We start from the raw sequence: 14,849 nt of genomic DNA on the forward strand, positions 1-14,849 counted from the left end.
TTGCCGCAGAGTAAAGTGTATTTAGTATCCAAACAACTTTCTAAAATTAATATTTATTTTTAATAAAAAAATAGATTAATCTTGCATAGCCTGCCGATTTACAATCCATCAGCCAATAAAGACACGCTTGCGTCGTTTGCGTCATGCCGCCGTCTGGTCTGGTCTGGTCGACCGGGCCCGCGGGAGTGCGTCGTCTGCGAAAACAGTGCAGAGGTTCCGGCGCGCGTTAATAATGGTGAACTAGATAACAAAGAAACAAGTCATTCGTCGTCGCGTTTCGCAGCCTGCAAGTTGCCTCGACGTCCAGTCGTAGTGACGGCAGCACGATGGGTTGTTAAATATTGACGTGAATGCGGCTTGCAAGCGCCGCGAAGATACTCTAGCACCACCAGGACGAGGCGACGTCGTTCTGCCCTTTATTGAGGTAAATATGCGTTATGTTTTTTTAATGCATATCGAGTATACTGACGCCACTTTTATACGTTCGACCCACCTATTCGAAACTAAATGAGTAAATCGGTTTCTCGTGTGCTCAAGACGTCGATAACCAAACATGCCTCTGCAGCACAGAGTATTGAGTTTCGCTCTCTGTGGGGTGCAGGTAATAGCTACCTGCGGACAGACGATCTTTCGCGCTCTGTTATGATGGTACCAAGGTCGCCATCGCTTTTGTGACCGCTCGAGGAAAAAAAGAGAAGAGTTCGTGAGAGAGGGGGAGAGTTCGCTGCTGTAAAAACTACAGTAGAATCCGATCGTGTTCCTCGTTTCTTCCTCTCCGCCGCTGTGCGTCTTTTCCGTGCTCCCCCCTTGCGCGGCGTTCCCGCGAAGGCCACCCCGGCGAGAACGAGATAGACGCAGTTCTGATCCGGCTCCGGTCTTACGCACGTGCGCGCGTATACGCGGAGATATCGGAGCTGTCGACTACCCTTCTTCACCGCCGCGGTCGCCGTGACGCGGTCGTATAGCTGCGCCTTTACTGGGTCAATTGCTTCGCGCTGGGCAATGCACCAGGTCGCACGCGCCGTCGTATTGCCAACTTGCCGACGACCGCCGCGCCCCAGGTGAGATTTCGCAATGTTTACAAAATGAAGCGTGCACATTTGCAATTCGCTTCTCGACCGGTCGCGCCGCGGTCAGCTGGTAGCCAGCGCGTCGGGTGCGCGACCTTAGTCGTCAATTCATCCTTCTGCGAATTAAGAACTGTGATGTGCTACGTGGTCTGTGTTTGTGTTTAGCTAGGTTCTACGCCATGAATTCTCTTGAAGCCAACGTTTAAAACTCTTTATTACATATATGCATGCATTGCATCTTGGATTAAAATATCAAAGAAGCAAATTGGACGTACTTTGATGTAATTTATTTATTTGACACTAGACGTTTTTAATTTGGATGTATTAATGCGACTGCTTATTTCCTTGCGTTAATATTTTCTTCAGGAAACACCATGCTCAGCCAGTAAAAAGCTATCCAAATTCTATAGTCGTCGAGGGAAACTATAGCGACTATATACAGCTTCTCACATTATCAATCATACATTCTCTGATGCCTGAGTCAGCGCTTAGCCCATACCTATATATACTTTTATTAAGGCACGTGTAGTGAATTCTTGTTCCGCATCGTTTAACCATGTACTTCGTATATGCACCGGAAGCTTAGTTTTTCATTGGATTATAATACGTGTGCTGCAGCTGTGATCAAGAATTCCTGTCGCACACAGCTGGCTGTCATGCAGGGTCAGTTTAAGCAAGCACCACAAATGCTTCAAAAACAGCTCTCCATTGCAGTTAATAACCCTCTTTCACGCACGTGGTGTCAATAAAAACCGAATGTATAGGCATTCCATGTGCTTCGAAGGGCGCGTATCTTAAACAGTGAAAGTGCGTACGTAGGCACTTGCACGTTTTATGGCTGAATGATGGTGTTTGAGACATTTTGTGGTGGCGTCGTACTGCCGGCAATAAAATTCAGATAACTTTCCCGGAAGGAGGAAGAAAGGAGAACTATATATCTTTCGACAACGGGAACCAGGAAGCTTTGTTCAAGGGGCTTGCAAAACAAGGAACGTAATCCAAATTTTCTTTATATTTCCGGGCGAGGCAAGTTCCAGATTTTAGTAATTTAATTATGCCCGTGTTCTCTTATTTTCTTCAACCCTTGTAAGAAAATCCAGGTAGGCGGTACATTCAAGTCCTCAGCTATGGTTGCTTACAGATTACGTCAGAATTTGTTGCAACATACATGTTGCGAATTGTTTGCTGGGAGTAATGTCTCTAAAAAGGGCAGGGGTATTGGATAATCTCTGAGTACATTGCACGGGAGAATTTTTTTTCACTAAATTGACAAACTGTTTTGGCACAGACCACCAGTAAATATCTTTTTAATTTGCTTGGAGTTCCTTGCTTATATCGGGGATTTTATTGTATGTTGCTCCGATAATGCACAGCAACCAATTTTGTGTACAATTTATCGATATGATGTAATCAGAAGTTTCACAACAGTATTTGCATATTTTTCTCACCCAACCATGAGAAAAATAAGCAGCTTATTCTTTTGAAAGACACTCTATCACACTATTATTACGATGGGTGGTTTTTTTCTTTCTCTGAAAAAAAAAACAATGATTTGGACTTATTTGTGGCAAACCGAGCTTGCATTTACATCGAACTTGCTGTTAAAAAATGGACTTTAAATTATTACCTATATGTTGACTTTGAGAACAAATGAGCGCACAAGAATTTTCCCGATTCTTTTCACTGGTGTGATTCACTACTCTACGCTTGAGTAACATAATACATGTAACTAATACATTGTATTGTAACTAATACATTGTATTAGTAACATAATACATTGAAACATTAAGATGCAAAGGTACGCTGTCAAGAATTCACTGAAAGTGTCTTGCTCATCTATTGTAACACACAGCTAGACGTCTCCTGATGCTGCTACATAAGGGGATTCCCTTTCAGAAGTGGATGATTCAAGGGCATTGCATGACGGCACGTGGCAACAGAACGTTATTTACCGGCTGTCTCGACGTCCTGACGCTCCCCGCCCCCGATAATCGAGCGCTTGTCCAGACAGCGGGAGTGTTATTATCAGCCTAGATATCTCTGAAAGAAAAACCCCCATGTTGCCCATCTGCTGCTGCTGATGTCGCCAGTCGCCAAAACCGCAGATATAAAAGAACCGTGTCAAGTAGTTATGCGGGCCTTATCGTTCAGCTACGGTGCAGGTAACGCTCGAGAAATCTCCTGAAGTATCAGCTGTTGACAAGGTCAGCACTCCGGAGTGACAGTGCAGACTTGCGTCAGAACAGTACTGTGTTGCGATGGTGTTTTTTATCGAGTATTTCTTTTGTTCTGATACAAAAGTTCTCTTCTCTTCAAAACATGCTGGAGAGGGTTATGGGTTAAGGGGGGACGCTACTCTTAAAAAACAGCTTCCTTTAATTGTTGAGTACATTTTGTGAAACTTGTCAGTGTTGCTGTTTTTTTCTCCACTGATTTCAAATACGGCATTAATTTTTGAGTCATTCAATTAGTTACCAACATAATTAGTCATTTTTGGAGGAACAGTAGACGAAACAGTGTTGGTCAAAAAACTGTAGTCTTTATATTTTCCAATAATATGAACCCTGGTGAGTGCAATAAGAGAATCGGTTTTTTGGTGCACCGCTTGGAACTAATTTTGCAGCTCATTAAACTTTGGTGTTTGAAATGGGCACTCATAATGGTTCCTTGCCACTGTTCCAAGCAGTGCATCAAAAGACTGATTCTCTTATTGCACTCACCAGGGTTCATATTATTGGAAAATATAAAGACTACAGTTTTTTGACCAACACTGTTTCATCTACTGTTCCTCCAAAAATGACTAATTATCTCTAATTATCTTGGTAACAAACTGGCCTACTCAAAATATAATGCCATATATTTGAAATCAGTGGGAAAAAAGCAGCAAGACTGACACATTTCATGAAGCTTACTTAAAAATTAAAGGAAGCTGTTTTAAGATCATTGTCTCCCCTTAACTGTATAAAATTACTTCACTGGCATAAAGTATAGGATATGTATCCTACGCTTGGGAGTCTTGTCTTTACCTGATTAGCTCACATTTTTTTATGACAAGTGCATTCAATAGGGACCGCTCATTCCGCACCATCCTGTTCTCCAGTTTGGTGTAATCAGAACGCAAGCGTGTTTACCTTGTATTAGCTGTGCGCAAAGAAAGAAGTGAATATACAAAGTCAAGTTAAACGTTAAAGCCTTGTATGATAGCTGGAAAACTGAGGTTGTAAACAAGCAATAACTTTGTTCACAATCAGTTTGATTCAACTGGGTGTCTTATTTTACGCGAAAGGAATCGAGGTAGAATATCGCAAGATCCTTCTTTTAACCCTGCACTTGTTCATGGCGAGCTGAAAAAGTTTTACTTGGTTAAGAAAGAGAAATTCGGTGTGGCTAATTTCACACTCACCACCAAATCGTCCTTGTGCATGCAGGTTTGACTCCAGTAAACACGATTATACAATTTTATTGACTGACCTTACTTACAAAGAAAAGAAGATCAAGGGAATGATGAACAGATCATTCCGTAAATTATTTTGATTTCTTTCAAAAGGCATATCGTATGTATTATCGTAGGCGTATCGTATGTATGTAAAGGCATATCATATGCCTTGGTTCAATCCAAGGTGTTCTCTGCTAGATAAGCCTGCCTAAACGAGGTTCAAATGTGCTTGTGTGCACTTTAAGCAGAAGAGTTAACTATGATGATGATGAACATTGATCATCATTGCGATCATCGCCTGTGCTTGACAGGATTTTGCAATGCAGGTACACCCATTTCCCACTGCTGATTTGGTGCGAACTGAATGCCACTGCTTTACGTGCACCTGTTAACTGCCTTGCCTACGAGCATGAATTGGGGAATGTATACATTAGCACTGATCTGATGGGGATACGAAAGCTAAGCAAAGCAAAGTACAGCTTGAAAGTGGCATGCTGCAAATCAGAGTTCACTGAGCCAGGATTCCTAAGCAGTTTAATGAGTTGAACTAGCTTCGCTGTGTGAGGTTTCAATATAAATCCGTAAATGCATGCAGCAGCAATTGGTGTACGGATGGGTTCACAATCGAGTTTAAGTACAATAATCTTAACTTCGTTTTAAGCATTAATCTTAATCACGCCGAAGTTTTGGGAGTGAGCGTACAGTGTGATACTACATTATTAACTACATATACATCTACCTCCAAATATCAAAAAAGGAAAAAAAATTCATGGCTGATTACACAAATGCAGTGTGCATAATTAGTCAGCATTGGTATTGCCATGCATGCTTTGGCTTCTTTGTGGGTTATTATAACTTTCATGCCAGCCTACCATTGTCCCTAAAGAAGAAAGTGTATGACAGCTGCATCTCACCAGTAGTCACCTACGGGGCAGAAGCTTGGGGGTTCACTAAAAGGGTTCAACTTAAACTGAGGACGACTCAGCGAGCAATGGAAGGGAAGATGATAGGTGTAACATTAAGAAGACAGCGGAGTGGGTCAGGGAACAAATGCGTATTAAGGACATATTAGTAGAAATTGAGAAGAAATGGACGTGGGCAGGGCATGTAATGCGAAGGCAAGATCACCGTTGGTCATTAAGGGTAACAGAGTGGATCCCTAGAGAAGGCAAAACGTTGCAGGGGTTGGCAGAAAGTTAGGTGGACAGATGAGATCAAGAAGTTTGCGGGGATAAATTGGTCGCAGTTTGCACAGAACCGGAATAATTGGAGATTTATGGGAGAGGCCTATTACCCTGCAGTGGGCGTGGATAGGCTGGTGATGATGGTTATTACTGCCATGAAAGACCAGCTGACAGCCAACACTGTAGTGTAGTAGCTCTGTTTCACTACATGTGTGCTCACTGTGCACCATACTTGAAGGCAAGCCGTAATTGTGATCGTGGCAAAAACGGGATGAGCGGCTGGCATTTTGCCTGCTAACCGATGCCTTATAAATAATTGCGGCTAACCTGTTGCATCAGGTCTAGTTCTGCATACCCTGATTGACTACACTAGGGATGCTGTCACAAACTTGCAAAGATAGAAACAACCATGCTTGGAATAGACTGTATTACTTCGTCGACAGAGTAATACTTGCATCTGCTGTGTACCCGTTATAAGTGGTGCCGTGAAGGCAAAACACAACATTGTTCACTTTGAAAGAACTAGCCTCTGGTAACTTACCCAGCTCTGTTCTAGCCACGAAAGATGTTTGTTTCGCAGAAAAACGCAAGAAATATTGAAAAACACTCAAATTTCATGCTACAGTGACATACCGTATTCATTCGATTATAAGGTGAGGGAGCAGTTTGGAGAGCCAAAAAAGGAAAAAAAAAAAAAGTATATTTCTGAGCTTCGACTTTGAGATATGGATTCCGGAAAAAAAAAAAAAAAAAACTCTCGTTACATTTGAATAAATACGGTAGTTTGTGCAGCAGTGACTTCATATGGGTGAGCACTAAAAGTATGTTGACTGCACGTCAAACAGAGCTAGAGGCCCCGCTACAATCATCTAATAATGTTTCAGTGACTGCAATCGTGTAGTAATGTGGCTGTGGTCTGTGGACACCAATCGCACAAGCAATATTTTGTAACGTCGTAAAGAAATTGCTCGAAAGCAGCTGGGGGCCTGGAGTTTCCACTGCTCCATCGGTTTTCTTTAATACCTTTATGATCTGTTTCAACTTTGTGATAAACATGGTGCAACTGTTATCAAGACAACGCAGTCTTTTTAATATATGCAACCTTGTATTTATTGCGCTTGGAGCTGTTCTGAAGTGTTGTGTGCTGCTAAGGGGTCTTCGCAAGGTTCTTCGAAGACTGCTAGGCCACACCTTCTTGTTGCCAGAAACGGTTGCGGATCTTGGCAGCGGTGCAGGAAGAGACTGATAAGCCCCCCGTGCGGCGGGGAGGTTGCGGATAAGTGGAGGTGTGATAGGGGAGGCCCGTTTGGAGGTCGTTCCGTATGCAAATGGGTCGGGTGGCCTGGAATAGCAACGCCTCACCGTCTCCTGGAAAAAGGGAAAACGCAAGTCATGGCGTGTGGCAAAAAGTATTGTCAGAACTTTTGTACTCTTTCTTTAAAGAGAAATAAACGTTATATTTTGTAGGCTTATTTGCTTTTCATGCGTAAATGTGAAACTGAGAATAGCACAAAAAAAATTACTGAAAAATCACAAACTGCAACCCTATTGAGACGTAACAATTGGGCTTTGACCAGTGCAAATTCCTATTTCATATGGTCATACACACTTACAAATAATTTATTTGGCCAAAGACACATTGACAGGAATGCCCTATGAATACTAGTTATATGTCGTGCCATGTTTATCTCTGCTTGTAACCTGACAAAAAATTGCAGGGTTGAAAGATATTTGAGCTGTACTTCTAGCTGCATATGTTTGATGTGACATTACAGACCCCTCCGGGGTCAGTCTTATTAGTTTGTATCACCCACTTCCTGCATCTTGTAGGCCTTAATGCATTTCTTCTTACACTTTTTTTTGCCACATTTTTAATACCTCGATGGTTTGGTGTAAGAGCATATATGAAACGGCTATAGAGTTCACCTTCACGCGCTGTTGCTATGGCTCAAATTCAAACATTTTGTTGCCAGCATTGTGTTGGCCTTCCTTGGTTACAGGAATTGTATTATTGGCTTGTATGCTTTTGCTGTACTACTTTTGCTTTGCTTTTACTATTGCTTTGGATCGCAAAAATAACACGTGCGTGTCTACTATAGCTCAAACCAACACATGTCTGTTTTGTCCGGCCTGTTGACCTTGTCGTGCATTGCTTCAGCGGCAGCTGTTCTTCCTGCGCATAAGAAGCTATACGTCGTTGTGTGATTTTTATTTATTTCTTTTTTGCATGCACACGACAGTTGTGATGCTTTTGTAAAAAAAGAGAACGCGAGAGTAACGAAGCTAGGTCAAAGAAATTGTCAGCTGAAAAAAATTTTTACTGAAATTTCGACAGCTCTCGGGCATTATTTTATGCACTTCACGTCATTAATTGGGCTCTGAGGGGCTGGAAACATTCTTGAAAAGTGTAGTTTTAAAAAAAAAAATGCAAATTGTTGCCTGCTGCTGTTCTGGTTGATTTGGGTGCACATTTTTAATTTGACCTGATTTGTTGATGTGACAAGCAGGTTATGCATAGGTATTGAAATGAGCGATGAACGGACATTAATATCTATGAAAACTTTATGGGGAAGTCCGCATTAAGGTGGACCAAAGTCTGGCTTCAGCGCCAGAGAAGAGAAAATTTGAGTTTGTGTGAAGAGAAGGTTTATATTAGCTACTCCAGCAGTGCCTTCAGCGTTAGAAAAATGAAAATATTGCAAAGTGTGTTGTGTCTGCGCATGCAGTGCAGGCATTTTTAATTTTGTTTAGTGTTTCGTGTGAGTGGGCTGACCCATGTTATCCACTTACTCTTGTGTTTCAGGACTTGAACTGCTGCAGAACACGCACAGCTCATCAAGATGAGGGCCCTGCTGTTGAAGCGAATCAACCTGCAGACCGCCCTTCTGCGGTCCTATCAGGGCCCGCTGCACAGCTCGTACTGTTATGCCTCGGACGTCTCTGCCGTAAAGAAGCCCATCAAAAAGATACTCGTGGCCAACAGGGGTGAGTCTCCAGTGATCACTGCACAGCTTACCTTAGGGTCACAAAAAAGAAAGGACAATAACGTTTTATGCACTTTTTATAAATAATCGTAAATCTGAACATGGGCAAGTTGGGGATGCATGTTGAACCACAGCACAAATGACAAGACAACAGCATGGGTGTCCTGTCATCCTGTTCGAGTGTCCTCTTGCTGACATCTTGTTGTTTGCGCTGTGGTTCAGCATTGAGATAACCAGAACTTTGTGTTTGTGAATGCATTAGTTGGCAAGGGTTTTGTCATTAGGTACAAAGCTGCGTGAACAGTTCTAATGGGCTCTGGTGTCCCTCAAGGTTCAGTCCTTGTTCTCACTTTGTTCTTCCTGAATATTGATGCGATACTCCATTTCAGAACAGTATTAGATTCCTGTAAGAATTTAGCTTTCTTTAGAAAACTGATTAGTGCAGACAGCCAACTGCTTTTAAACGGTGCTTCTCACAAAGCGTCAAGCTGACATAACAGCCACTGTTTTATCTCGTACCGATGGGTGTCAAATGAATGGAGTTCATTGCCACACGAAAGATAGCACAAACTCGCAGCAGGAGGTCACAAGTAGAACTTCCAACTAGCTCATTATAGAGTGCCAACTATTGCATACTTGTGCCCTTTGATAACTATGCTAACTACAGTAGAATCTCAATACACGGAAATCGCTTAAATGGAATCGCCACCTAAACAGAACAGTAGCCTGCAAGTTGGTTGGTTTTGTATTCAGATAACGTAAAAATAATCGGAACTAAAGTTTCCGTGTCACCGTGTAAACGGAACCAGAAATGGAACTTTTTGTGAAACCCATTGGCATGAGAATCAGCTTTTTACAGTTCCGGCTATTTCGTGTTTTTTTCTTCCTCCGTGTTTTTTTTAGCCTCAGCCTTGTAAGCCTTGCTCGTCAGTGGTCAGCCATGTTAGCACAACGATTGTAACATCGCAGTTCTTGTTCCAGTTGTTCGGTCTCGATTCTGGACGCCGAGGTTACAGGGCTCAGCTCCTGCCGCCTCGTTCGTACCATCGTGGCGCTATTCGCACTTCATTACCGCGTTGCCGTTTTCTAAATTTGGTGGCTAGTAAGCACTCGCAAAGTTGAGGCCTCTAGCCTCTGTGAAGATGCAGTTGCGAGGACCCAAGCAAAAATAATTGTAGTGCACAGCGACTCGTTGTTGCCAAATCAACTTTGTGAATGCTGTGCCTAAACCTCTCGTAGTTTTCTCGCTTTCTGAAAAACTATCAGCTACATTCACCTTCCAGCGCTTAGAGTTCCATGAACTGATATTAAGATTGTGTACACTTATAAATTTGCACTTTTACACATCTATCTCGGAAAACGAAACTCCTGTTAAACGGAGCTAATTTTTTCGGTCCGTTCAAGTTCTGTTTATCGAGAGTCTACTGTACTCATGTCATACCCCTCCCCCTTGTCCTTCTCATTTTCGTTTCTAAACCGTCGCAGGTGAGATTGCCATCCGCGTGTTTCGCGCCTGCTACGAGCTGAACATCGGCTCGGTGGCCATCTACTCTGAGCAGGACAAGATGCACATGCACCGGCAAAAAGCGGACGAGGCGTACCTCATCGGCAAAGGCCTGGCACCTGTCGAGGCCTACCTCAGCATTCCCGAGATCATCAGAATCGCCCAGGTGATGACGACAGGCATTTTAAGTTCACAGATGGTCAGCGTCCTGCAAAAAAGCATGAGTATCGCACAAGTTCTGTATCATACATGTACCGTATCATACGGGTACTGTATCGTACGGGTACCGTATCATATGGTACTCTTAAATACTTTCATATGGCATTAACGAGTACCGTATGAGAGTACCATATGAGTTATCCAAGAGTACAGGTTGTACAGGGAAGACAGTTGGATAGCTTGATGCTTTCAAGCTCCATGATATTGGCAAAGTCCCAGAGTAAAACGTTGTCTGGCTGTGACGAGCAGTTCAGTGTTTTCAGCCTTTTCCCCTTTCATCCACATTCGTGCCACCTCTGACTTTGTAGTGTTGCTCTTCCTAGTCCCTTGTACATTGCTATCTTGTAGCTCATCTTGTCACTGAACGTGGAAAAACTACAATAGTCAATCGAAGCTAACGACTGTGTTCATTTTGCCCGTTAGCAACTTGGCGGCAAGCGTCGTGCTGCCAAGCGGAATGTTACGGATGCGATTCCCTTCCTGTGTGGCTGTTTTTATGGTGTTTGTGAGAAGCCAGTAGTGCCCATTTGTACGAGATCTCGGTGCCAAGTAACAGGTCTAAATTTATCACGCGCCGCATGTCTGAAATCGGTGTTACTGTGTCTGAAGTCTAGAGGGAGGAAGTGGTGTGATGACACTCAACAACCTCACGTTTGGCGTAATGGAAAGCTTTTAGGTCTAATGTACCCCACGAGCACGAGGACGCGGGTTCGATTCCCAGCCGCAATGGCCGCTTTTCTGATGGAGGCGAAAAGCAAAGACGTCCGTGTGTACAAGATTTCGGAGCACGCTAAAGATCCCCAGGTGGTCAAAATTAATCCGGAGCCCTCCACGACGGCGCTCCAAATCACCTGCGTTGTGTCGGCGCGTTAAACTCAACAATCAGTCGATAATGTACCCCACAAGCAATGAAAATGGCAATGCTTGGTATTTCATGGGTCTCAATGTTACGTAATGGTAGGCCTAAACATAGGATGTTAGGCCTATACGTCACACTTTTCTTAGCCCTTCAGTGGGCCATGCCACATGGCTTTGACATTGCTTCGGCGCTTAAAGCCCTAACCACATGGACGCGAAATCGCGCGTCGCCCGGGCGTCGGCATCGTTCGGCGGCAAAGCATGGACACGCAGGAGAGGGCGAGTAACCGCATGAGACCGGCGAACTCTCGTGCCAGCCGCTGCGTCGACGTGCGTTGCTGGAGACGTTTGTATTAACCGTGTCATTCTGTTGAAGGCATTTATGAGCAGTTATTGTTCGGTTGTTGAACTGCAGTTATCAAGACCCTAGCTTTACCAAAAAAATCACTTGGCAGTCTTTATTCATTGCTAAGTATGTCTGCGGGCAAATATTGCAATGCTGCGAAATGTATTTCAAGGCATCACCGTCAAATCTGAACAAAATAATATAGGTGAATAAACGAAGACGCACTTCACACAACTTCTTTACTTGCTACTTGATTTAACCATGATGTTATGTACCAACTGCAGCTTCAGGAATTGAAAGTGCAAGCAAAACAAATTTCAGCACTGCCTTGATACTGAGGTTACCGTTGAACGTCATGTATCATTTGTCTGTCAAACGTCATTTGTCTGGGACCCTTTGAGGTGTGCCCTGTAAATTGAAGCTGATCAAACCATCACCACAAAAAGAAAAAGAAAATAGCGAGGTTTCGCATGATTCGAACCATGGACTTTCAAAACAAAAGCCCAGCACCCAAGCGCCCAACCGCTTGGCCATGCCAGAAGGCGACGCGGGGCCGAGTATTCGGTACCCTGACCGAGGCTGCCAAAGAATATTGTTAGTTGTGTTTTGTTTTGGTCATATTTGAAAGATTTGAGCAGTGTAACGCTTGTTCCTTACACGCCAATCTTGGAGCCGAGGACAATTATGCTATCACTACAAGCGATGTAACCACAGCTCCCTTATTTGAGTCGAGAAAAGCTATCGCACATTCCCGGTCACCCCTACTCAAGCCACGGTAACCACAAATGGAATCGAATGCGCCGCTAGCATTCTGGCATCGATAACGCTTGCTCGTCACACACCGATCTTCCAGACAAGCCTCTTAATGCTAATAATACAAGCGATGTAGCAGAGCTTCCTTATTTAATTTGCAAACGGCTATCGCAAATCCCCGACCTTCCCGATGAAAGCCAAGCAAGCCACAATTGATTGAGCGCTTTCGAACAAAAATATCTTGCAATTTGTCTCAAGGCAATGAAATTGATTGTTTTCTGCTGAAAGGAATGTCCCCAAACCATGAGAAGGACAGGAAACCCGGCCGCTGCCACCCGCTTTTCGATGCTTTCTCACGCTGCATCAATGCCGATATCTGGCGAGCATAGACATCGGCACTGCTCGTGCGCCAGCTTGCGTCGCCATACATTTTTGGCGACGCGCGTCGACGCGTGAAAACGCGGAAAGTATGCTGCATGTGGTTGGGCCGTAAAACCCTCAAATTTCAACTCGGTAGGCTCCGCTCACTTTGCTTGTTTTTGCAGGAGAACAACGTGGACGCCATCCACCCGGGGTACGGCTTCCTGTCGGAGCGGTCCGACTTTGCCCAGGCTGTCATCGATGCTGGGATCCGGTTCATCGGCCCAACTCCCGACGTCATGGCCAAGATGGGCGACAAGATAGCTGCCCGGCAGTCCGCCATCAGCGCAAGTGCGGACCCACTCCTAGCTAATACCAGAGTCCTTCAATGCTTCTCTGGTCATGAAACTCCCGGCCAAGTTTCGTATGGGGACAAAGGCTACCGCGAGGGGCGCCACCGCAGATCGGAGGGCATCGGGCGGCCGCCGCTGCTCTGTAGCCAAACCGGCAGGCAGGAACGCAGTAGCAGCATGGCCGTTCGCACCAAATTTTTTCGCCACTCACAAAATGACAAGTCCATTTGAGCGGCCCACGACACGTAAAGCGAAAGCACACTGCTGTTAAGGCGGCGAGCGTCTGTTTTATCTTACTCCATGGTCCGTTCCCTGACAAACGCGTTCTGACCACGCCCCCAGCTGCCCTCCGATCAACACCAGCGCCGCAGCGCGGCCTCCCTGGGCAGCGCATGAAGCTCTCCCATAGCGTGATGGCGAAGTTTCATGACCAGAAAGGCATTGAAGGACTCTGCTAGTACCTTCAGTCGCCTCTTTTCATGTGTATCGGGGCTGCAATGTGCTGTTTTGTCAGTTGAGTGGAATTGCAGAAAATGGGTGAGGGTCAAGGTATGGTCTGAACATGGATAATTTGCTTGGTGAATTCAGTAGACTGAACGCAAGGAAGGATGCTATTGCCACTGACTAACAATCATTCCTACTGAAAAGGACACGGGTTATAAATACAAGCGGTTCTCTATGCACACATGACTGGGCCCTTGCTGTTGGCATTCTGTTTACCGTGAAGTAATGTGTTGCTTATATTTGTTACGTAATCAGATAAGGCCAGGGAAGGCATCCTCAAGTCTAAGCTCACTCCTTTCGTCGGAGAGAGAGAAGCATGCCACCCCGTTCAAAAGAGCACTTGCCATGGATACGGCCTGGGGTGCAACTGGTCGCAATTAAGATATCACCATTTGGGATGCGGGATTACGGAGGCCATGGTAATGGCATGACCCGAGGGTTAAAAAGAAGGTCCCCGTCGCGCCAAGTTGTTGGAGCGGCGCTGGGTACCACTCTCAAACTTAGCATGCAATTACATTGACATAAATACCCAAGAAAGTGGAAGGGAGCACAGCCTGCCCAGTAGCCAAATTTGTGTGGCAACAGGTGGGTATTGTGAAGGTAGGGAGCTTGGGTCTTGCTCGGGCAGCATGTTTTTCTGCCCTTTCTACTTTTTTTTTTTTTATCAAACATTTGAGAAAGTCTGTTTCAACAGTAAAAAGTGGCGAACCGCTTCCCCTTTAACTTCCTTTATGTTTTTGACAGCTGGCTTTCCCTTTGGTTGTATACGTATGCATAAGTGGACTCTTGTTAAGATGAAGTTGGTTAAGACTAGCTTCATGGTTAAGACAAATAATGCTTTTGCTCTCTTGTAACCAACGCAATGAAAAAAATGTCCTCTTAAAGGGTGACATGGGTCTTTTAAAACAGCTCCTTTTAATTTTCAAGTAAACTCTGCGAGTGAAATTTGTCAGTCTTGCTGATTTTTTCCCACTGATTTAAAATATGCCGTCATTTTTTGAGTCAGTCGATTAGTTACCAAGGTAATTAGAGGTACCGTATTTACCCGATTCTAACGCACCCCCGATTCTAACGCGCACCCGATTTTGCTGCAAAAAAACCGAAAACACTTGCACCTCCGATTGTAACGCACACGGGACTTTGTGACCCAGACAAACGAATGCGAGAGAAACGGGCGATTTATTTCCCGAAGTAATCTCACTCATCTCGCTCCTCGTCGCTCTTCGCTGACCACAACATCTCGGCCTCGGTGAATTCAAGCGCATTCGCGATGCCACA

General features: G+C 44.4%; 1 protein-coding gene across 3 annotated transcripts in view; it reads left to right on the plus strand.

The window, feature by feature from the left end:
* The first annotated feature begins 140 nt into the window (after positions 1 to 140).
* Positions 141 to 14,849, plus strand: part of Pcb (Pyruvate carboxylase) — a 56,182-nt gene continuing 41,473 nt past the window's right edge. For 2 of the 3 annotated variants that reach the window (XM_077705462.1, XM_077705464.1), the window contains exons 1-4: positions 141 to 424; positions 8,494 to 8,675; positions 10,160 to 10,344; positions 12,900 to 13,065. In XM_077705462.1, coding sequence (XP_077561588.1) covers positions 8,531 to 8,675; positions 10,160 to 10,344; positions 12,900 to 13,065 — 496 coding nt within the window. In that variant the 5' untranslated portion in view covers positions 141 to 424; positions 8,494 to 8,530. Of the gene's footprint in view, positions 425 to 869; positions 1,062 to 8,493; positions 8,676 to 10,159; positions 10,345 to 12,899; positions 13,066 to 14,849 lie in introns of those variants that run through there. The other variant, XM_077705463.1, reaches the window with a different exon arrangement.

This window comes from Haemaphysalis longicornis, unplaced genomic scaffold, assembly GCF_048455015.1.
Source record: "Haemaphysalis longicornis isolate Haplotype H1 unplaced genomic scaffold, Haemaphysalis longicornis Haplotype H1 scaffold_33, whole genome shotgun sequence".
Classification (NCBI taxonomy): domain Eukaryota; kingdom Metazoa; phylum Arthropoda; class Arachnida; order Ixodida; family Ixodidae; genus Haemaphysalis; species Haemaphysalis longicornis.